The sequence below is a fragment of the Falco punctatus genome (assembly GCF_963210335.1).
Source record: "Falco punctatus genome assembly, chromosome: 19".
Taxonomy (NCBI): Eukaryota; Metazoa; Chordata; class Aves; order Falconiformes; family Falconidae; genus Falco; species Falco punctatus.
Window position 1 is genome coordinate 5,184,990 of NC_137599.1, and position 22,915 is coordinate 5,207,904.

General features: G+C 41.5%; 1 protein-coding gene across 8 annotated transcripts in view; it reads left to right on the plus strand.

The window, feature by feature from the left end:
• The window catches only part of TLK2 (tousled like kinase 2), a 43,932-nt gene that overhangs the window by 12,836 nt on the left and 8,181 nt on the right, over positions 1 to 22,915 (plus strand). For 6 of the 8 annotated variants that reach the window (XM_080369931.1, XM_080369932.1, XM_080369933.1 and 3 more), the window contains 13 exons: positions 1,459 to 1,528; positions 2,581 to 2,624; positions 3,644 to 3,739; positions 6,453 to 6,620; positions 7,182 to 7,277; positions 10,179 to 10,271; positions 11,756 to 11,866; positions 12,779 to 12,915; positions 14,313 to 14,465; positions 17,937 to 18,003; positions 19,879 to 19,976; positions 20,350 to 20,431; positions 22,129 to 22,220. In XM_080369931.1, coding sequence (XP_080226057.1) covers positions 1,459 to 1,528; positions 2,581 to 2,624; positions 3,644 to 3,739; positions 6,453 to 6,620; positions 7,182 to 7,277; positions 10,179 to 10,271; positions 11,756 to 11,866; positions 12,779 to 12,915; positions 14,313 to 14,465; positions 17,937 to 18,003; positions 19,879 to 19,976; positions 20,350 to 20,431; positions 22,129 to 22,220 — 1,307 coding nt within the window. The remainder of the gene's footprint in view (positions 1 to 1,458; positions 1,529 to 2,580; positions 2,625 to 3,643; positions 3,740 to 6,452; positions 6,621 to 7,181; positions 7,278 to 10,178; positions 10,272 to 11,755; positions 11,867 to 12,778; positions 12,916 to 14,312; positions 14,466 to 17,936; positions 18,004 to 19,878; positions 19,977 to 20,349; positions 20,432 to 22,128; positions 22,221 to 22,915) is intronic. The other 2 variants (XM_080369936.1, XM_080369938.1) reach the window with 2 other exon arrangements.

Below are 22,915 nucleotides of genomic sequence, written 5' to 3' on the forward strand. Positions count from 1 at the left end.
GTCTCTAGATAGGGAGTTTTCAGTCCCCTCATTTTAAAAAGCCTTTGCAGACACAATAGCTACCTTTGTCTTAGCAGCCCCTCCATCCTCTTACCAAAACAATAACATGTCGGTGACTGCCCAGCTGGTAACATGGGACTGTAGATGTCCAGCGTCCACTGAGGACGCAGCCAGGTTTAGATTCTGGCTGTGTCAGCTTTATCCTTTCTGTCCTATTAAAGGAGGTAGATTGATTTCTGTGCTTACTGTGTGCAAGTCTTTTGGCAGAGATCTTGAAACAGGGTACTTTAGACTTCGGTTTCCAAAGAGCATGAAACTTAGGTTTACCACAAACTTTCTGGCCATGGCTTTCCCTCCCCCAGAGTTGTGTTTTGCACACTGTGGTTTTCTTCCTGCCCCCAGGCTATAGTTTAGTGGTGGCTGCAGCGATTGTAAAGCATATAGCTCAGAAATTATTTGGGACCCTTTGGGATAAGAGATGTTTTTAAAATGATGTTGGTGATGGAAATGACAAGGTATCTTTCTTGCCAGCACCCTCTGTAAGCTGCCTCTAGTGCAGTGCTTCCTGAAGTTTTCAGCAGGTTTGGCCCCGTAAGTGATCCTACTGAGGGGGAAGCCACCACGCCAGGGTCTCCTTCACTCTCACATGTCTAGGCTTGGTAGCCTTGTACAGATAGGCATGATGCTTTTGGAGCCTTCAGACCTCCCACCTGTGCTCTGTATCATGCCTGCGCATAAATAGATCACTGTGCCCTGATAAGCTGCTGCTCAGGTCTCTGGCTGCTCACAGAAATGGCAGATGCAACTAACCCTTGACTTTAATGAGAGCAGATGAGGAGCAAACCAAAGTCCAGGTGAATTGCTGCAGCTGCGGCAGCTTTCTCCTGGCTGCTCTCCTGGGGAGCTCTGCCTTGTTTTGTGTAAGGCCGCAGTTGTGCACTAGCGGACAGGGTAGTTCTTGGTAGCCATCTGCAAAGGGCTTTGGGAAGAAGCATTAGCAGCAGTCAAGATTAATTGTCCTGGTAAACTGTGAGTAGCCACTGGACTGCAAATTTGGATCTCTGTACTCAAACCTTTCGTCATTACTCCTCTTCATGTCAGTACTATGATCACCCTGAAACAGTTTACACGGGGTTTTTTTTGTAAGTGTTTGAACTTGTCCTCCAAACCACGTGAGGTAACTGGGCAGTAGAGGCTGGCTTGCTGCAGCTGAAATAGGGAAAAAAAAAAAAATTAACTTCATTGCTAACCATGTTGCCTCCCTTCTGCAGCGCATGTATCTATCAGGAGGTAGCAGCTATTTGAGAGCAGTGGTTTCTATAAGTACCAGTGCTAGAAACAAATGCACCAGAGAAGTGAATGGCCACTGGGGATATGGAGCAGATCATTGTGTTTTGGCATTTTCCTTAAATCTTGGGATAACTGCGGAAATGTTAATTTTGAAGTATTGTTTAACAGACTCCTGAGAAAAAGCAGAATGACCAGCGGAATAGAAAAAGGAAAGCAGAAGCGTATGAGACCAGTCAAGGTAATTCATTCCTCTGCTGCTGCTGCAGGATTTCTGAACGGTTGGTAATTTGCACACATTTTGCACAGTGACCTAGGAAACTAATGGCTTTTCTCAAGGGTGTGTCAGGCAGCTTGTTATAAACTACTCCATGATGGTGTAGTTCTCTTCTGGGAGCCTTGTTATCCTCATTGGCAGGATAACGCTCGTCTTCAGCTTAGTGGCTCAAACTATTGCATTTTTATGGGACAGACTGCCCAAAGGCTTAATGTGGCTTCTCTGAAGTGTTTTGGTCCCCCATTGCTACACATACAGCAGCCAGGCTGTGAAATACAGGCTGTACTCTCTTCCTTGCTTTTTGAGACGTATGCCTGCCTTGTTAGAGTAAGTTCTCACCACAACAAATAAGAGAACAAACTGTGCTCAAGTATAAAGCACGCGGTGCTGTCTCTGAGTACTAAGAAAAACCCAGCATATTCAAGTCCAAGTTCAGATTTTCTAGCAAATGGGCATAGGGGCAGATTTCTTTTATTCTTCAACAAGAAAGTAACAAGGATTGTGTTGACAGAACCGCTTTGATAATTTGATAATAAGAGAAAAGGGCTAAGTTTTAATGAGCTGGTATTAAGCCACCACTAATTATCTCTCTGACTCTTATAGGAATGCTTGCAAGAGATCTAATATGCAGTAATTTACCTGAAGGCGGAGGACTAAAAGTACCCTTTGCTCTGTCCTTATCTTGAAGGAAATTTTGGAGAACCTATGCAACATTCAACAACATTTAGCGTTTTCCAAGTACTTGAGCAAGTGCAAATGCTGTTTGATTGGATTTGACATGTTTGGAATTGAGATTTAATTGAATTGTCAACTGTAAACCCTCCCAACAACAGCATGAGAGCTGTAACCCTGGGGCAGTCTTTTCATTGTGCAGAAACTTTTGTTGTGATAGGTGTCGCACCTTTCTACAGGGAAAGGAGTGTCAAAATATAGGACTAGTTTTTTTAGAATGTCGTCATAACTTCTGTTCTTAAAAGTACAACTCTTTATTTTCATCCTTTGTTTTCCTTTTTTAGGAAAAGGCACTCCTAGAGGACATAAAATTAGTGATTATTTTGAGGTAAGCATCTTTACATTGTCAGGAAATCAGCTTGAATTCACATTGGGCAAAATCTGTAGATGGAAGCCTGTAATGTACTTTTTGGAAGTTGATTTTTAAATTAACGTTTCTCTGAGCAGTTGATAAAGCAATGTTTTTAAAAGAGCAGCCATGTAAGTATAGGTTTGAGGTTGATTTCCATTGGAACCATCAGATGAGGGTATCTCTTGAGTATGCAGACCTGTTTTGGTAAGGGCCCAGTGCTGTGAAAGAACCTACCTGCAAAGTCCTGCTGATTTGACTAGGAAGTTGTTTACAGGGGTCCCTCTTCAGAAAAGCTTGCTGTGGGAGGCTGGCACCACGTGGGAGACGGAGACCCCTCCCCAAAACATTCTAAAATTCAATATTCCTTTTTTGTTGCATAGTTTTTGCAACAAAAACAAGTTTTGCATAGTTGTTGCACAGTCTTTTTAGATCGGCATAATCCAGAGCTCTAGCTTTTCTCTGAAATCTGTTCTTTATTTTACTGAGTAACTCGGAGTCAGAAATCAAGCGCTTATTAGGCCTTACTTCGTTCCTGTCTAAAGTTTTTTGTAAGTGTGGTACACTGTGATGCAGGAACAGAAAAATTTCTGTGCCAGCTAGACCAGTTGCCCAGCTGCTTACCTATCCTGTCTTTAACGGTGACTGGCAAAGGTGCTTCAGTGGAGGTGTGCGTTTCTGACTCCTCACAGGGAATGGGCTTCCTAATTCTGTACAGTAAATAATTGATCTAGATCAAGTGTGCAGGTTTTTATCTTTTTGTGTACTCAGTGCAAATGTGAATGTTTGCCTGAAGTGCTTGCTTTTACTGTTTTTGAAAACAGTACATGAAATTTTAAGGTTTTCCTCTTAGCTTATATTCGGTTTGTTTAAATGGGTCCCTAGAGCCTGTAAGTCTTCATTTTTAAGATTAATGTGTTTCTTCTCTGTCTGTTAAATTTGCTTAAATATAGTATCTCTGTGGAATTACTGATGATCAGATCTCTTTCTTTGGCCAGTTTGCTGGGGGAAGTGGCCCAGGAACCAGTCCCGGTAGAAGTGTGCCGCCTGTCGCCAGATCGTCACCGCAGCATTCCTTATCCAACCCCTTGCCGGTAAGTGTTCTCCCTGGGGACAGAGCTGGTGTCATGGCATCGGTTAGGTTGGTGGCCATGCTTCAGACAGGTAATAAAAGGTTCTGGACAGGAAAGAAGTGTCTCTTGCTGAGTGATTTGGCTCACTCTCTGTTCGGTTTTTTTGTTGTTTTTGGTGGTTGTTATTTAAATCTGAAACTGGGTTCTGGCAGCAAAGTCAGGTATCTAGGACCCTGCAACAGTGGCTAGTCTGATTGTAACTGACATTCATATCTGAGCTTAAAGCATGCAAGATGAATGTTCTTAGCATGCTGTGTGGTTACAGGTAGATCGCTGTCCTTATTAAAAAGTGGGACTGACACATTATTTATCCTGTATTCCATTGTAGCTCATAGAATTTCTCCATTGAGTTGGGTGTATGTCATATGTTTGTATAGCACTAGTGCGATAATGTTCCAATCTTGATTGGACCCTTTGGGTATACTGAAAAGCGTGCATACCATAATTATGTTGGGAAGTCTTTTACTTCTGTTTGTGTGCATGTGACTTGTAAGGAGCATTAGCAAAAGCTTGCAAAGAAATGTGTATACATGCACATCTGTTGCTTTTTTTGTTACGTAATTCCGTTTTGCTGTCACAGCATTTCTGCAAGATCTGAATGTGAAGAAATTACCAGTATTTTAAAGCCATTTCAGCACAGAGCAGCTAAAGAAATTTCAACTAGCCAAGCAATATTCAGAGGGCTCTGGTGTCTGATCTGTAGTTTTGACCGTTGCCTGGGCCCCTTTTAAAAATTTTTCAGCGTTTGTTGAGTGTCACACAATGCTCCATGCTTTTGAGAAAGGTTAGTATTCCGAAAACCAAATGCAAAGTCTTTACTGATTACATTATTCTGCAGAGACATTTGCACAGTTCATGAATGTGTACTGAACTAAATCCCAACGTGGAATGCTCTGCTCAGAATTCAATATGTGTAGCTAGATTTCAAAGCTTTGTAATGCTGCTTTAAGAGAGAGCTTCACACATGCTTCTAGGTATTTGTGTTTATAAAAATTAAAATTATCTTGTTAATTGAATGGGCCTTCCTCCTGTCTTTTATTAATTCGCCAGTACATCTCTTTAAAGAGAATTTAATGAAAGAAATACCATTTCTGAATGTCACATATGCATGAGGTATTAGGGGCAGTTCTTTATTCCAGCAGATGAGATACCCTACAGGTGTTTATAATGGGACAAGTGGGTTCTTCCTTTGGTTTTCTTCTGCTATGCTTGTATGTATTGAGTAGGTTAAAGTTTGAACATATGTGGTGAATACTGGTGTTACAGTTAGTTTCAGCTAGGCTAGTTTGTGCGTCTCTACGCAGGTGCTCTTCTTTACTCTTGCAGCTAAACCTGTAATGTTTGCTTATTCATAACAAACTATTACGTGCATTTGCAAGATCTGTCCTCTTCTTACAAACTGAATATCAACAGTTTGAGCTAAGCCCCCAAAAATGGGGGGATGAGTGACAATTGGAGAGGATTGAGTTATCTTACCCATTATGGGTGTTGCTGTGGTCTAGGAAGAGAGCAGAGTGTTAACATGTCTTTCACAATGAGACAAACCTCCTCCAAACCTGTGAGTTAATCTATACTGTACTGGAAATTTTCTGCAATCAGAACTTGTGGAGGAATTGTAATGGCTTCAGGATGTTACTACTTGTCTTCAAATCTCTTGACTGCTTTGAATTGTCTTGCTTCTCCTTTGATCAGAAGAATGATCTGCAGGTCTTCAGACTCTTGCAAGGTCGCTGTCATGCACAAGCATTCTTTTGCGGAAGAAAGTTCGCTCTTGACATTTGTAATGTTAGCCAGAAAATATGCTTCAGGTTGCAATTTAGGTTTTTAAGAAAACTGAAGCCTGACCTGACTGTTTACTTTCTGTGGCATGTGCCTGGCCCGGAGTTACAGCTTGGAAGGACTTAAATCATTATTACCCAGACTGCCAAGTTTTAGCAGTGATGGGCTGGCTTTTGGCGGAGGCAATGAGATTCTAAGTGCTGTAATCAATGTAGCTCAGATGATTCTTGTTCTTATTGAACCCAGTTGCTGTATCACAGTTGGAAAATGAGTCTACTGCTGGAGAAAGGAGCTGGCCTTTAAGAAATGTAATGCATCTTAAAAAGAATTTGGAAATGCATTACTATTTTGCTTATCTTGCAGGAGATCGGTCCCAGCTACAATGACAGAAATGAGCTTATCGAGGCTGCTGGGTCCTAGAAGTGGTTAGGTTGCTGGCATTTAGCAGTTCTGACTCAGTTTACTTCACCAGAATAACAAAAGTGTTGTGACATTGGCTGTTTTAAAACGAGTCTTTAAAAATCATCAGGTAGTGTAATTTCAAGTGCATTGACCAAAACCACAATGCAGTAAGCTTTTTGGATCCACAGCCTACTTTGCCCCACTGGCTCTGAAACACATGTATTTGCAAAGGAAGGGAGCGTGTTAACTGGCAAGAAATTGTCCTGTGTGTTCATTTGTTACTTTTTTTTAATTGTTAACTTCATCTACTTTTTGATGTCTGCTTTTGGAACAATCACTCCAGGAGTCTTGTTTGAGTTATCAGATCCTCACCATGCTGCCTGCCCATTCCTGAGCTGCTGCTTCACTGACAACAGTTTTGGCAGAGTCAGAGAATCGCTTTTAAAAAAAAAAAAAAAAAAGTTCATTGTATATTTTTTTGACTGTGTTACAGCGGCGAGTGGAGCAGCCGCTGTATGGGGTAGACGGCAGCACAGCAAAGGAACCACAGGAGGAACACTCTGCTCTGCCAACGCTGATGTCGGTGATGCTGGCGAAACAGCGGCTAGAGAATGAGCAGCTGGCACAGAGGGGAGGTGGCCTCTGTTTTACTTTTGTCTCGGTGAGCAGCTCTGAAAAGATTTAAATCCTAAGGGATGTTTCTAGTTAAGGGATGGGGAACTTGAAGCTTTTCTGCTTAAAGACAGTGTTTCAAGTGCAGCCTGGTTTATTGATGACCAAGTCTACCATCTTCTGGTAAGTTCATCTTCCTTGTGAAGAGTTCTAGGTCCCAGGCTTTGCTTGTTTAATAAAGTGGTGTGGGTTTTAAGTTAACGACTCAATCTTATGTAGAACAAAAGAATAGCATCTGAGAGGCTAATCTCATAGATGCAAAAAAGCAAAAGAATGAAGTATAGTCTTGCTGTGAGAAGTGTTTGTTTTGGCCTCGCTTAATCTCAGCTGACATGAATTATGTTAGGCTTTTAAAACCTTTGTCTTTTAGCAGGTTGGGCCAGGCTTCTTGAAGGAAACGGACTCTCTTTTTTGCTGAACTAAATCTCTAGAGCATTCTTAAACCTTACATGAAAGTACGATACCAGGCCAGGCTGCACCTCCCGTGTAAAGATAAAGTGTAGTGGTCATGCTGAGGAGTATATAACAATACACTAACTTTCTTTTTCAGGCCCAGCAAGGCAGCCCATCTTCTACTGGATCAGGGAACACTGAGCATTCCTGCACTTCCCAAAAACAGATTTCCATCCAGCACAAACAGTCACAGGTATAGCTCACTAGATGATACATCTCTTGGATATGAGGTTGAAGCTTGATGGAGCTTCTCTTCCATGCCAGAGGGTGCCACTTGTAGCAGACATAATGTTTCCAGCGGAAAGAGCCAGTAGTCCCAACTCAAGTCTGTAACTACTGATTGAAGTGAATCGCTCTGAACTTTGTTCCTTATCCTGTAGAGGATGTTTTTGGTTGCTGTTACTGGGGCTTTTCTGCGTCAATACCGTGGGCAGTTCTTCAGCTGTGTGTGAATGTCCTCAGGAGAGGAACACCTGTTTCATTTTTATTGTATCCTGAATGTTCTTCCTTGCTCTGTTAATGAAGATGTAAAGATGAGCAATAGCTGTGAATGCCTCTATTCAAGCACTGGGTCATGGGTGCGCCCACGCTGCTCACAGTACACCTGTGCACAGTCTAGCTGGAAGTTGGTTGACCTCTGCAGAGTACACCCATGGAATTGTTTGTCCTGTCAAGGTGGAACTTGGTGTGTTCCTGACAGTGCTCTCAGCAACTTCACTGACCTCTGGAATCCAGAAGAGTAGTTCTTTTGACTGTACTGCTGTCTTTTTTTGGTGCCTTTGAAATTGTTAAGATTCTTCTTGTGGCTCTATGGCAAGATCTACTTTTAGCTGTGTCATCTTCTTGTGTTGCTTGTAAGATGTTCAGCTTTATCTGCAATGCACCTTGCTTATTTCTTCTCCAAGCCTGCTTTTAATCTTTCGATTTTCATCTCCAATTTCTCTGTGACTGACCCTTCCCTTAAGTGGTTTTTAAACAATCAGTTTTGTGTCAATAATTTTTTCCACATCAGTTTGTGTCAGAGATTATTTTATTGCTGGGGGAAGTTTGTTCTCCATTTCCCCAGCAGGTGGTACAAGTTCTTTGTGCATGAGGAACAGCAGTTCTGCCTCTGGGGATACTTGCTAGCTTAAGTCTCTGAGCTCTGTTGTGTCACTAGGGTCACATTTGTTGTCTGTATTGTTAAAATGCTGATCTGTGAAGATTCCTGTTTTCTTGCTAGTGCATGGAGAATTCTTGTGTGAGAGCGATGCCATAACTCAAGAACCTGCCAGAGATGCCTTTCAATCTTGGCTGTCCCAACATCCGTGCTTAAAATAGTGGTTCCACCTAAAACAAGCAAGATGGTTTTTATTCTCTCCTGTGCTAAACATGCCCACAAATTTCATCATCTTTGAAAAGGGCAAGACATTATCAGAGCATGCTTTTTGTCAGTGTTCAGCTTCGTGATATTCTCTAGAGGTCTAGATAGATGTAGCATACACTTCAGGCAAAGAATCCAGGAGGATGCTTGGCTGCATGATGAGGACATGTGTATGTGTTTGGTTTTCACTTCCAAACCTCTTTGGAGTTGATAAGGTTAAAAAAAAAATCTTCAGTGATTTTTGGTTTGAATCACTTCTAGCAATGACAAAGCAAGTCAGCATAAGCATGATTTTCGTAGCATTTTCAGTCAGTGCTAGGGCCCTCCAGGTGCTCTGAGGCAAGGTGAGTTGTGATGAAGTCATGTGTAAGAGCATGCATCCTGAAACATGACTTCATGTTTCACAGCGCGAGCCTGTCTGTGCATTTGGCAAAATGACATAACAGTCATTTACTAAAGAAACTTTCTGCTGCTTGGCTGAGTGGGTGCAGCTTAGGTTTCCAACAGCCAGCCTTCTTGTTGACTTCAGTGACAAAAGCTTTTGTAGCACATGCTTCATGCTGGCTGCCAGGAAGCGTAAGCCAAGTTAAGGCAGAGGTGAGGTGCCCTGCCCAGGTCTTTTGGGATTTAGGCTCATCTTGCTTGATGTGCGATGCTGGCAGGTATTCTTTTTGATCCTTCCCATACTGGGCATGTGTAGAGAGGCAACAGTCAGCAAAGTTTGTCTCTTACTTCATGGTGTTAGCTTCCAGGCAAGCCTGAAATTTGGAGAACAGTTATGTCCTAAGTCCACAGGTAAGTCTCTGCTAACTCTTCTCAGAACCAGGAGAGTTGCTTGCTAACCATAAACGTGAAATCTGTGTATGCAGTCTCGTGGAGAGAGATTCCCTTGTTGACTTGGGTATTTTAGATGCTTTGTTCATGTACATACTACATACTGACTTCTTCCCCTTTTCTTCTCTACCTGTTAAGGAGTGCTGAGTTTGAAATGCTCCTACTGCTAGAGAATATACTGTCTGTCTTTTGTCTTCTCTTCCTGGGTGTAAATCAGGACTCAACTTACTTCGCTGCTAGAAGTATGTGACACGTTCTGCACCCTACAAAACTTTCCAATAGGTTTTACTCAAGCACTATAAAGCTCCTGTGCTTAGTGGGCACTAACACATCAGTTTGTCAGAAACAAAGGCTTGTGCCTAATATTCCTGCTGTCAGTCAGTCATAATATTTTAAGATGAAGACCAGTGTTTTCTGTCGAGACCACCTTAGAACTCAGGGGTATTGTCTTTGTCTAGCAGGTGGTCATTTGTGCCTATGAAAGATCTCATAAATATGATATTCCAGCTAAGGGTTGGGGTTTGGTGATTTTTTTCTTAAGCCTTTTCCTGTACAAGCTGCGTTGCACTGCAGAATGGGACAGTGAATGTCAGAGACCACCGAGGACTGGGCATAACTTAACTATAAAAGCAAAATTTGCAGGACACAGAGGATATTGTAGCCCTTTATGTGTTACCAGAGCAGCTTTGTGCTGGTTGACTGACCCTCCTGTGCTGGAGGAGCCCACCATACAATAAGAAATTGAAGAATGGAGAAAGTTTTTCCCCCGACTGCTAGGATGCAAGGGATGGGTTCCTTCTTAGATCAGAGGGAGTTACACTGTGATGTTACGTTGCTGACTATGTGAAATATTATCTGTTTTTCTTAAATGTGGTTTATGGTGATTTTTCCCTACAGTCTGACCTCACAATGGAAAAAATATCTGCACTAGAAAACAGTAAGAACTCTGACTTGGAGAAGAAGGAGGGGAGGATAGATGACTTACTAAGAGTAAGTATTTAAAGTGGGACAACTCTTTCAAAAGCCGCTATTTAAAGATACCTCGAACGCATGTGCCAGCTAGGCTGCAGCACGGGATTTTGTATACCATTTGCGGAACCAACGCTTGCAAGGTAGAACAGATAGGGTCATCCTTCACTTGCAAGGTTATTGTCTGGCTTGTAGATCCTCGTGTTTGGGCCTGCTTGAAACCACAAGCAGTGTAGCAGTGATTGTGATTGTAACGGTGCAGGTCCCTGTAGCTCAGGTGTTTGTGTCCTCAGCGGCGTTGTTGGTCTTTCTTTGATCTGTTGCACACTTTTGTATTTTGCTAGCTAACCTAACAATGTTTCTCTGCAGAGTTGTTCCCCTCTTCTAAGTACTGCAGAGCTCCTGCTTCTTGTTTAGCAGCATGTTCAGTAGCCTCTCTGTAGACTGGGAAGTTGTATTCTGAAATGCTCATTCATGAGAGTCAGTGACATGTATAGAGATGAGGAGAACATCTTTTGGTCAAACTGAAAGAATAAAGCCTCTCGTAACTCATTAGTATTCTGCAGTTAAAGATAAGGTCTTTAAATCAAGGATCTTGTCTTAACGGAGGAGTTCTAATTGATTTAGCTTTCAGCTGGAGAAGCATCTCTTGTGAAGTGTTGAAAAGGATTAGAAAACACATTAAAGGGAGAAGAGGGAAGGCTCTGTGTGTGTGCGTCTGGTCTCAGCACCTAAAAAACCTAAGACAAGCTCATAGAGACATACACAGAGGCACATGTGGGTTTGTAGGAAAACAATCCCATGAAGTAGGAAAAATATATATATGTGTATATATATTTTTTTAACCGCTGGCTGTCAAATCAAAAGCTAGGCTATTGTTTGTAAGGGAGATGCTTAAATTAACTTTATCAATGAAAATTGTCACACACAAAATCCTGCTGTATGCTGTGGTGGTGTTAAAAAGAGCAGCTGTTGCTGGGAGCAGGCTATATAGCGGAGTGATGAATAGTAACTTGAACAAGAATTTAATTGAACATGCAAAGGCAGTTACCCCATCCTTTTCCTCTGCCAGTATGGTGGCTGAAGAGGGAGGGTAGTCCAGGGATGACTAAGCTATTTTGAGACTTGGTAGCTGTAGCAAGGTCTTAAGTGTGGGGTTTTTTTAAAATAATTAAAATTCCTTTTGCTTGTGTTTAGTCTCTTTTTGCCGTAGTTCCGTGTATGTAAACCAGGATGATAGCACTTCCCTGTTCTAGAGGGGTATTAAGATTTGAGTGGGTTAAAAATTGAAGTGCTTGGCTTGTGTGTTTTGCTAAGAGAAACCTAGTCTCTTTTTTTTTTCTTTTTTCTTTTTTCTTTTTTCTTTTTTTTTAATTATCCTGCTGGTTTGCTTATTTTAATCTGATCCCTAGAGCTAGCTTGGGGAAACTTCTTCCTAGGTGACGCTTAGTTTGGCTCTTGGAGTGGTATAAGGTCAAAGGCTTTTCTTTTCTGTTCGCTTCTAGGCCAACTGTGATTTGAGACGGCAGATAGATGAACAGCAAAAGATGCTGGAGAAGTACAAAGAGCGGTTGAATAGATGTGTAACTATGAGCAAGAAACTTCTTATAGAAAAGGTGAGCAGGGGACTTTCCACATCTCTGCAGTCGCAGTTCACATCCTTGAAAACTTACTTTCTTTTGAGCAGTGAAAACCTACTTCTGTGTGGCTTTAGCGATGAAAGGCAACTGGAATTCTGTCTTGAATTATTTCTCTGCAAGTGGGAATATAATCCTAAGACTGAAATGTTCAGGACGCTTGGGTTTGATTACTTTTCACGGTCTCAAAGAGTGATGCCCCTTGCTTAAGTGAACTAGCCTTAGCTCTAAATGCAGCAGGCATTACTTGATCTGGAAACTTGTCCACCTGAAAAGCAGCATTGTCCAGCTCTGGCAATACAAGAGCAGTATCCCATTGTGCAGTGCAATTGCCAGATATGCTCTGTGACATGGGCAAGTGATTTAGACCTTTCCTTCTTTCAAACAGCAAAATTGGAGATTGTTGCTTTGTGTAACACTCAAAACAACACATTAAAGACACCGGGGAACATTTCAGGCTGCTGTTTACCAATGTCCAACCCGCTTCAGTGTTGAAAGATTTCCAGATTTCCTGATGGCTGAACAACTGGGGGGGTTGATTGCTCTTTCACCTGTTGGCCAATTACATCTATTGTTTGTGGGCAGTGGATGGGCAAAACTACCAGGGTGCTGGCCAGTACATGCAGTCTGTTTGAGTTCATTTTGTCACAGAGCTGGCTGTCCTTGGCTGAATGGGCCTCCCCTTTCTGGGAGGGTTTGTAACTCTGGGCTGTTAGGTAGACTTGACGCTCAGGCTGTGTATAGCTCCGGTGAGGAGCTGAGCTTTGGTTCATCTTTAATCCTAACTGACATAGAAAGTGGTAAGAATCAGTAGTGATTTAAAACACAGCACAACTCTTAGCTGCTGATTTATGGCTTATATTTTTTACATGTGTTCTATTTTCTTTTCAGTCAAAACAGGAGAAGATGGCATGCAGAGATAAGAGCATGCAGGATCGATTGAGGCTAGGTCACTTCACTACGGTGCGGCATGGGGCGTCTTTCACTGAGCAGTGGACAGATGGCTATGCCTTCCAGAACCTCATCAAGTGAGGACAGAGTTGTCTTTAACTTCAGAGGCAGAGACGGAAAAACTAAGCGGTTGTGTGTGATGTCTTGCATGTCAAAATGTGAGAATGGTGTGACTGATGCATGAAAGGATCAGATAGGAACTCGGCTACTGACAGTGGGGAATGTTTTCGCATTGAAGTGAGAAACGTTTCCACTTAAATCTCTAGAGACTTGAACTGGAATCAAATTGTTTGAGTTGGCCTCTGGGTTGGAAAGCAGTAGGCTGCCCTGGTGGGTATTCCCAGTGCGTCTACCTGGCTGTGCAGTGCTTAGGGTGGAGGGGTGGACCAAATTCTTATGTGTATCGAGAGTCGATCAATTTGATTTGCATACTTGCATATATTAGTTAAGGAAGGCTAATTATCTTTTTTTAAAACAGAAAGTAGAAAGTAGAGAAGCTTAAAAGAGAAAATCCATACTATTTAACTTTTTTTTTTACCTCCTGGTAGCCGTGATCAAAGGGGCTGCAGAAACCTGGAAATGAAGATCAGGGACCCTTTTATGCAGGATGTTAATGGAAATATCCAGTCAATTCCCACCTGGCCTAGACCTTTAAGTAGGACTTGGCAAATTAATTGCATTAGAGAGAGAGCTATGTGTGATCCTTTAAAACCATATCACTTCTCTGTAGTGCGATAGGGAGGCGCAGCTCTTGTTAGGCACAGATTAAGGACTTTCTAATTCTTCCTTAGTTTGTGCTTTAAGACATGGAAGAAATACTTCCAGAATATTTACCTGTGGCCTCGGTCTCTTTTACAAAGTGAATTAAGTACGTAAATGCTCAAATCATTTAGACTTGAAATGTTAAGAGTGCTTTTATCACTGTAAAATGTTTTAAGATAGTCTTTTTATATCTTGGAGGAGAGGCTGTTTTCTTAGTGAAACTGGGAATGGTGTTGGTTATAGTTCAGAGAACTAAGGATAGTTTAACTGTACCCTTGACGTATAAGGATACTTTCACAGACAGTGCCAGACTTCAGGAATAGTTTTAACAGGAAAGTCTGAGATTTAGAACAGAGCCTTCTAGGAAAAAGTGTGTGGAAAGTTGGTGACTTACCATGGATCCCTGGGTTTTCCATGAGGTTAGCAGCTCCGTGGTTTTGGATATCCTCTGCATGAATAAAACCTTTCACTTACAGAAAGGCTTCTGTGGGCCAGGAAAAGAATTCCCTTCTATGTAAAAATACCTTTAAAAATCTGAGTCATAATGTTTGGCACATCCCCCTTTTCTGTACAAAAATATTTTGTTACTAATCTTACAAGTACAACTGATTTGAAATTCACTGCTCCAATCTGTTAAGAACAGATGCTGAAGACAACTGAGTATATACCATTAGTTATCTGCTTCATGTGGTTTTTACTGTTGTCTTTCCAGGCAACAGGAAAGGATAAATTCCCAGCGGGAAGAAATAGAAAGACAACGAAAAATGTTAGCAAAAAGGAAGCCACCTGCAATGGGACAGACCCCTCCAGCAAGCAATGAGCAAAAGCAGCGCAAGAGCAAGACCAACGGAGCAGAAAATGAAACGTAGGTTGCACGGCCTCCTTGGTGCTTTGCAAAGCTGTGTGCTTTGATTAGAGCACAAAATATCTACTGGGAAATGGAATCTTGCCCTTGCCTCTAGGCTTCACTCCATGCACAAGTGAATATTGTGGAATTAGCCTGGCATTCAGCAACATCTGGCTGCAGTTCTAAATAGTTTTCATTGGAGTAAAAGAAGGATCACTGCTGAGTCCAGACTTTGTATGAGCTTAACTTTTTTTTTTTTTTAAATGCAGTAACTTTTTCAGTATTCCTGTTGTCAGGTTTGAAAAGCGCCTTTCTTAAGTGTTGCAACTTCAGAACTGATTTTTGTATCACTGTATGGTACGTGGTGCTTTTCTTAAGGAAAAAAAATTGCACACATATAGGAACATTTATTTCCATGTACTTTCTAGTGAGGCTTTTCAAACAGTTGATTTGGTATACCGAAGAAAAAAGATGTTCTCTCTAAAGACAGCACATGAAGCATTGACCTCAGAGTTCCTGGAGCCCTTTGAAGTCTTGGTCTTGATCTTTAAAAGTGCATGTGAAGCAAAAGCTCCCACTGCCTTTTGCAGTCACAGCGGAGGTGGCACGTGACTGGGTGAATCTTGACAGTCGGGGTGCTCTCAGCAGCCAGGGCAGTACCCCCAGATAGGATGCAGGTGCCTGCAGATCAGGTGGATCGTGCTGGAGGGCACAGTGTGCTCTATGCAAAAAAAGTAGCTCGAATAGGGACGTTTACCCCTCGTTCTGGCCAAGTGAGCTTAAAAAGAACTACATAAACTTTTAAAGCCATCCTTTTGTATTGCAGCTTTTCCATTTGGAGAAGTAAATCGAATGGCTGTGCGTGGATATTCTGAGGCATTGCTGTTCGTTGTAACCTTTCACCTCTAAGCAGCTGGATGAGGCTTTTCTTATTTCTGTAGAGGTGTTTTTCCCCAGCGGACTGGTGCAGCTGTAGTGTGGCTTATTCTGTAGACGTGGCAGCACAGGTCTCGATGTGCCTGGGAACCATGATAATGTCTGATACATCGTGAGCTTCTGCCTTTTGTGAGTCTGTCTCTACATACTCTGGCTTTACCTGGGTTTGCTAATAAGCCTTTTTGTGCTACCGGCTTTTTGTCCCCGTGTTTCTTGCTGGTTTGTGGTTCTTCACTGATCATATTTCAGGGTTTTATCTTTTTGGTTTAGAAGAGCTTCTTGTGACATTCTTGATTAAAAACTGCTTGCCTGTGTATGGATATGCTCATGTAGGGGGCTTTAGCTTATGCAAACACAGTTTTTGCAAGTCAGCTGAAGCAACTATACTGACTGACTACTTGCTTAATCGTTAGCTATCCTGTAAATGCCTTTGGTGAACCGATGTGTATCGGGTACAAAATTTTCTGAGTTTTGGAGGGAGGCTTTTTCTTGTGGAGTTCTTGCAGAGGCTGTCTTTTGGGTCAGTTGGATATAAATGTTTCTGAAAGTTGAATGAGAAGCGGACAGCCAAATTCCTTCGTTTGATTTTTGGTTCCTCTTTGGTTCATGGTTGTTGCTGTGCCTTAAAAAGGAGAGGAAGGTCCCGTGATGCTAATTTAAACATGTGCCTTCCTGAAACTAGTTTCTAGCCTGTGAATGAGAAAAAGATTTTCATTCAGGAAGGTCAATCTGCTGGGGCTTTTTGAGGTCTCTTAGGGCAGCTTGGGCAACCTTAGAGCCTTCAGCTGCACTAGAATTAGCGTATTTCAGGCGTGTTTCTGTGAAACAGAGCAGCAGTGTTTGTTTTGGAGCCCCCTTGATTTTTGTGATGCTTGCTGCTAACAGGCAGCTATTTTGGGCAATGTTAGCCTGGTGGTACTCATTACATCTCTTGCTTAATGAGTAGACTATTGGTGTTTAGCCCTGTATTTCATTTGAGCACACGAATATGTGGTAAGTTTGTTCCTGACTTATTCAGTTGTCTTTTTATTCTTTATACAGCAACACTAACCAAAACCCTAAACTGTTGGGACAGTTTTTTTGGTTAGATGAATCTGATTAAAATTCAGGCTGTCAGTGGGAGGGTGGGGGTGTGTGAATTAGCATGCTTTTATGTGAAATGAGACAACATGTAAACATTTATGGTACTGGCTGTGTTTTGTATGTATCTTTGAATTTATAATAAGCAGATCCTTATGGTCAACATTCTTTCAAAGGGAACTTGGCTTGTGAGTTTTGCAATTAAATTTATCAGCAGACAGCTGCTCTAGCACTTATTTCAACTATATGGATCCTCTGCATTATCAACAGTGGAGAGAAGTTGGGGCATTTCAAGATGAGCACTTCATTAGCTGAATACTGCCTCTTAATTACTGCGCAGTGAGCCAAGGTCCCATGGCCCTGCACAGGCCTTGGTCCCCTCTTGGAACTAGTTGCGGTATCGATGCTGTGGAGACCTCACACACTAACCTTTGTACTGAGTGCGATGCAGAGCATAACTGCTGCAACAGGAATCCTCCTGGGATGTGCTTTGAAGTCAATTTAGGTCCAAAAAAGATATTTATATGCTGTCACGTGCATGTCTTGTTTACAAAGTAAACTGATGCAGTTGGTAAAGGCTTCTAGCTTTATCTTCACGTGCATGATGCTTTTACCAAACTCCTTGTGGTAGTAGTGAGAAAATTAATGCAGCAATTCATTTTTCTAGCCTTAAAGATCTTAGTGCATCATCACGTTTCACAAGTGATGGGATCTGTCATTATTTTAATGTAAGGGTGTGCTTTGCCACTGTCCTACATGGCACACTTTGGCTATGAAAGACATTGAAAACATTATGAAACTTTTTTTTGACCAGCCACCTAGAGTGGAAGCTTTGCACGTCATTTACCATCAATAAAATGAGGATTTTTCCCCTTATTCCATTGCTTCTCCTAACTACACGTGAGGTCAAAGATACAGTAAGGTGAAGTAGATCTCCCAAAGGTTTCCCTGGAAGCTGCTTGCAGAGCCTGAAACAAGAAAATTTCTGAATCCCAGGTCATTGCTCTGTTTGCAGTGGCTCTGTGGCAAGGTGTACTGCTAGTCACAGAGTGAATAGCTGGGTTGAATTATTCAGCCTTTATTACAAAATAAAATTTAAAAATGAGTCAGTAAAGCAAACTGTAAATGGAAAAATAAGATGTGGAATACTTGTGCTTTATTTAGATTATGATTTATTTAGATTATGGTTTAGCTTTCTTTGTTAAAAAGTCAGTCACTAGCCTTAACAGGTGTTATTAGGGAATTGGATTTGAAATGAGCATGTGCCTTATCAAGGTTTAAGCTTTTGGTCTCCTTTAGATTGATCATTTAAAAAAAAAAATAAAAAAAGATTGCAAAGTTCACCTAAAATATTTCCTGCTAGCTGTTGACGTGCTCTGTGTGGTTATCACTTCCACCAGCGATGTGTATTCTTTAGTCTGCACTTTATCACATGCGTTGAAACCTAATGCATTGGATCTGTCTCCTCTGCAGGTTAACGTTAGCAGAATACCATGAACAAGAAGAAATCTTCAAACTCCGACTAGGTCATCTTAAAAAGGTAAGAACTAACTGCAGAAAAGGTAGGCTTTAAGGTTCAGTGTTCTGCGAACAATAGCGTTTCTCTGTAGGGGTCACTACTGTTTGTTTAATAATTGTGAGGCTTTTGTTGCTTGAAAGAAATGGCCAGGATTTTGTAATAACTTTTTCTAAGGCAGTGGTGTTCAGGAAAGATGTTCTTTGCTTGAATAAATAGATTTCTGTGTCCTTACGGTTATGATTTCATGCAGGAAGTTCCACTGTTTTGATGCATCTTATTCTGTCGCTATGACCTGCCTAGTGCTGGGCTCCGTACGTGTCTGATAGTGGGGGAATAAGAAGGGACGGACCAAGGGAAGAAAATAACAAGAACACAACAAAACCTGCAGCTATCGTTGACTTTCCCATTTCTTTGCAATATCAAGTAACCAGCATTATCAGTAACAGCCCAATAAAATCTCTTGAGCTTTTGGAAACTGGTACTGTTTAGGTAGCTGTAATGCACGTTTGTTTTCAAATACATTGGCTTCAGTAGGAACTGCACCTGCAAGTGTGGTTGTAGTTAGATAAGCTCTTGGTTATCTTTAAAGTGATTGCAGTAACCTATAAATAAGTTTTCTGGGACGCTTCAACAGATGAAGTACTGAAAAAGAAAAATAGATGTCTCCTGCCATTTCCTGGTTAGCTGTGATCTCTGCTAAGGCCAAGGAGTTTTCTTTCCCATACGCAACGAAGAGGAAGCATGCAAATGCATTGCTGCAGTCCCCCATCTTTTTCTTAGGCGGTGCCTGAGCTCTACACTTAGTTGTGGTTTTTTTTCCTGTAACCTTGACACACAAGTTGAATGCAAGGCCTCATTAATGCTACTGTACTGCTTGTTATTTTCAGTGGCAAGGGAAAGTTAATGCACACATGGAATCCGCTGGCACTCTGCCCATTGTGTTTTATTGACCTGTGAACAAAGATAAGTGATACGGGCAGGAGTATGCTAAAGGCATGCTTGCTCTACAGCTTCCACATTGCTAGAGTGGATTAATTGCAGGTCCATCTACGCTGGCATGTAGTGTGTCACTCTGGAACAAAGGAATCCATTTGGAAATGGACCTTAATGGAAAATGAAGTAATGTTCTGGGATCGTGGCATTGTCTGAAGCTGTGCTTATCCTTCTCCACTTTTGGAAACTGGCTCATTCTTTATGCCTAAAAATAGAACAATTTGAGAGGGGAAGGAACAAGAGTCACAAGACAAATGGGTAACTATGTCCCTTGAGTCATATATACTGAATAATACTGCTCAAGGCGCACATTTCAATTGAGGTTTGCAGCCCTGTCCAGTGATGTGAATTCTGGCGCCATGTTTGAGGGCACTACAACTTCCAACTCTATGAACAGTGTATCAAAAAGTTCACATGGCTGTATGTTACATTCTGACGTGTTCTACCACGTACCACTAATTGTCCTCTTCTCATGCTGCCTGATCCCCACGTGGCATCATGATATCTGTGTCCCTTACTTCTGAGGGCAGTTCTCTTTCTCTTGTCCCAGCAGAGGCTGAGTTCCTACAAAAACAGCTGCATAGCACTTAATCAGGGAAGGAGCAGGACCAGAGCAACAATGCTTCTTAATTACAGAAAATGTTTAAAACTGAGAAGGTGTAAAGGTGTTTCTGCTCCTGTCTCTGTTAGGTGTAAACAAAACTGCCTAGTCAGTTTTCATTCCGGTCACCTTCCACCTGACTCTTAGTTGATCATGACCATCTCTCTGATCTCCCAAACAAGTTACTTACAAATAACTTCTTTGCAAGTGGAATTGCATTTGTGTTCCATAAATCAGGTGGAAACGCTAACTGCATTGTCTTACACAGTGTTGTGTTCTCCTTTTGGTTTTTCCTTGTACAGGAAGAAGCAGAGATCCAGGCAGAGTTGGAACGGCTAGAGAGGGTTAGAAATCTACATATCAGGGAATTAAAAAGGATACACAATGAAGATAATTCACAGTAAGCACATGGGATTCAGGGACAAAATCGTCTAATAATCTTTTATTTGTCCCCTTCGTAATGGGGAACAATCTTTTTTTTTTTTAAATTGGTGTTATGATTTAACATGTCACTTGATAGGGGGTGGCACAGTGGTACAACTTGAAGTTCATGTAAGACAAAGGCTTCCAGGTATATCAAGGTACCATTATATAGTCTTTGATCAGTGCAAAGTGATGACATAGTATCACATCTGTCAGTCATTAACACAACTTTAATATTTTTCTGGTTTAATGCAAAAATGTTGTTTCTAAGCTGCATAGTAGCTGCCATTTATTGTGCAGTAGATTGCATTATTTCTGTCAGTGTTCTTAAATGATGTCTTTCTCGCCAGATTTAAAGACCATCCAACGCTAAATGATAGATATTTGTTGCTACATCTTCTGGGTAGAGGCGGCTTCAGTGAAGTATATAAGGTAAATTTGAAGTGGCAATCTGTGGTGTAATCTGAATCTGCAGTGAAATATTGCAGTAAGCAGAATTTTTACACTTGTTTTCTCAGTGGTGTGTGTGGTTGTGGAGGGAAGAAGGGACATGACAAAGCACATGTTGCATCTGGCTTGCATTAGACAGCAGACTTGAGATTTTTAGGTTCTGCCCCTGTCCTCAGAGGTCAGATTTCCTGCAAATGTATGTTTCAAGAAAATGTTGCACCAAGTCTGCAAGTTTTGTCAGGACAGAGAAGCAAACCAGTTGTTTCTTCAAGTGCTACACACAAATACCTTAAGTGGCTAAGTTATATGGAGTATGACATAGCAAGTCTGAGTGTCACTGTAAATAAGAGAAAATGGCTCCAATAATAAGAGCAAAGCCTTGTTCCCTGGGGGTAGAAGGCTTTTTTTCCTTGTGTCTTCATATTATGCTCTAAAGTAGCAGGCTGAGGGTTGGGGGGGGTGTGTGTGTGTCATCTTGGGACTTCCTTGGAACTGAGGATTACTTGTGTGTCAGCACTCTTGCATGGCCAAGACCTGTGGTACTTTGGTGCTTTGACTGGTATGCTTAGAGCCTTTCCAGTTCTAAATATTCCCCTTCTGTACTCAGTAGTTTTTAATTCATGTTGAATTTGGCTAGAATGAAAATAACTATGCCAATGCAAATATTGGGAACTTTACAGCGATGTATTATTTTGATGCAGTATGACAGTAGGTATCTAAACTAGAGGGGCTACACTGCTCAGGTAGTGAAAAAAAAGCTACATGAAAGTACTCTGAATTTCTCTTTGGAGGCTTTGCTGACTAAGCAGAAAGCTTTGGCTCCACAGATGAAAGCAAGAGGGTATGAAAGTTTCATACCTGACCACGTGCTTAAGAGTTGTAACTGTTACTAAAACAAAAAAATGCTTAAGGCTTTTTCTCCAGAGTCCTGGCCAATCTATTAAGCATTAGGAGTCTTAACTTCTGAGAGGGACACAGATTATCCTTGTCTACATACAATAGGATTTTGCCCCGTCCTATAAATTATTAGCTGTTGGTGCTCTCAGGCAAGGTAAAAAATTTCTGCATTTCTCCATGAGCAGAGCACAATTCCAGAGGTCCATTCTTTAAAGACTGACTAAATAGCAAGAAGCTGGAGGGAAAAATGCAGCGCAAGATTTACACGTTTCTGCCATTGAATTCTCCAGCTTCTAAATAAGCTGAAACATTATGTTCCAAGACATATTGCTGAGCTACCAATGCGAAACAAAGCATTGAAAACTCTCTGTATGTTTTGGGTTGTTTTTTTTTTTTTTTTTTCAACTGAGCACAGAAAATGAGTTAGGGGGCTTGGGGGAATAATAGCAGGGTCTTTCCCAGTGTGATTAACTGTCTGTATTTTTGTAATTTGGCCTTTCTGATCCCATTATAGCTCTGGTGGTAAAATGTCAGAATAAATGTGGCATTAGTTAAATCCCAAGGGGGAAGGTCAGATCAAAGCACAGAATATTCAATTGTTTTCAGAGTTGCTTGGTTTCATTAGTGAAACTAATTACATCAAAATGTGTGTTTGCTCTTCACTCGGTATGTCGTAATGCTGATTTCCTGGGTGGGGATATTGGTTTGTTAGAGCTTGTCTGTTTTTGCAATATTAATTTGAAGTTGTGATTCCTACTGATTTTCAGCTCTTCTCTCTGCAGGCATTTGATTTAACAGAACAGAGATACGTAGCTGTGAAAATACACCAGTTAAATAAAAACTGGCGAGATGAGAAGAAAGAAAACTATCACAAGTAAGTAAGGCTGTAAAGCAGCCATGTTTCCAAACTCCTCCTGCATTTGGTTATCCGGTGTCAGTGAACAGGCTGCTATTTTTTCCTGTGTTTTAACACATTTCAGAAGTCACTCTCTGTCCCGGTAGCTACTTGCAAAAGTTATGGTCAGATTAGAGAGGTTTTAAACATGCTCGTGGACACACACAGAGTTTTGTATAAGCACTATGGCACAAGGTTTGAAAGCACCTGTAGCGTTCTGTGAAGAAAGTGTTAAAAGTGGCTTCCTCTCTCTGAAATGTCCAAGCTCTACTCTTGTGGGAAACAGTTGTTTGTGCCCACTTTCCAGGTTACACACCTGCATTGTGCTCCCTGAAAGCCTTCCCCTTCCCTTTGTTTCCTAGAATACTTAATCCTTTCACAGATGATTAGGGCTGTATGTATGCCATGGCCTAGAAGGAGAGGTACAGGAAACCTTTTGGTGTTGGTAACACTTGCTCCCTAATGCCATGGATTAGATAAACTCTGCAGAATGGCAGCCAGGCCTTCTTGACAGCTTCAAAGGTAACACTGTGACGTTAATTCTCCAACAAGTCCCTGGGACAAACTAAACTCTATTTGAAGCCTGGAAGCTGGGCTGTTGAGCATCATGGAATTTTTCTAGAACTTGCTGATTTTTGTATTCAGCTATCTTGGATCCCTTAATGATTTATTAT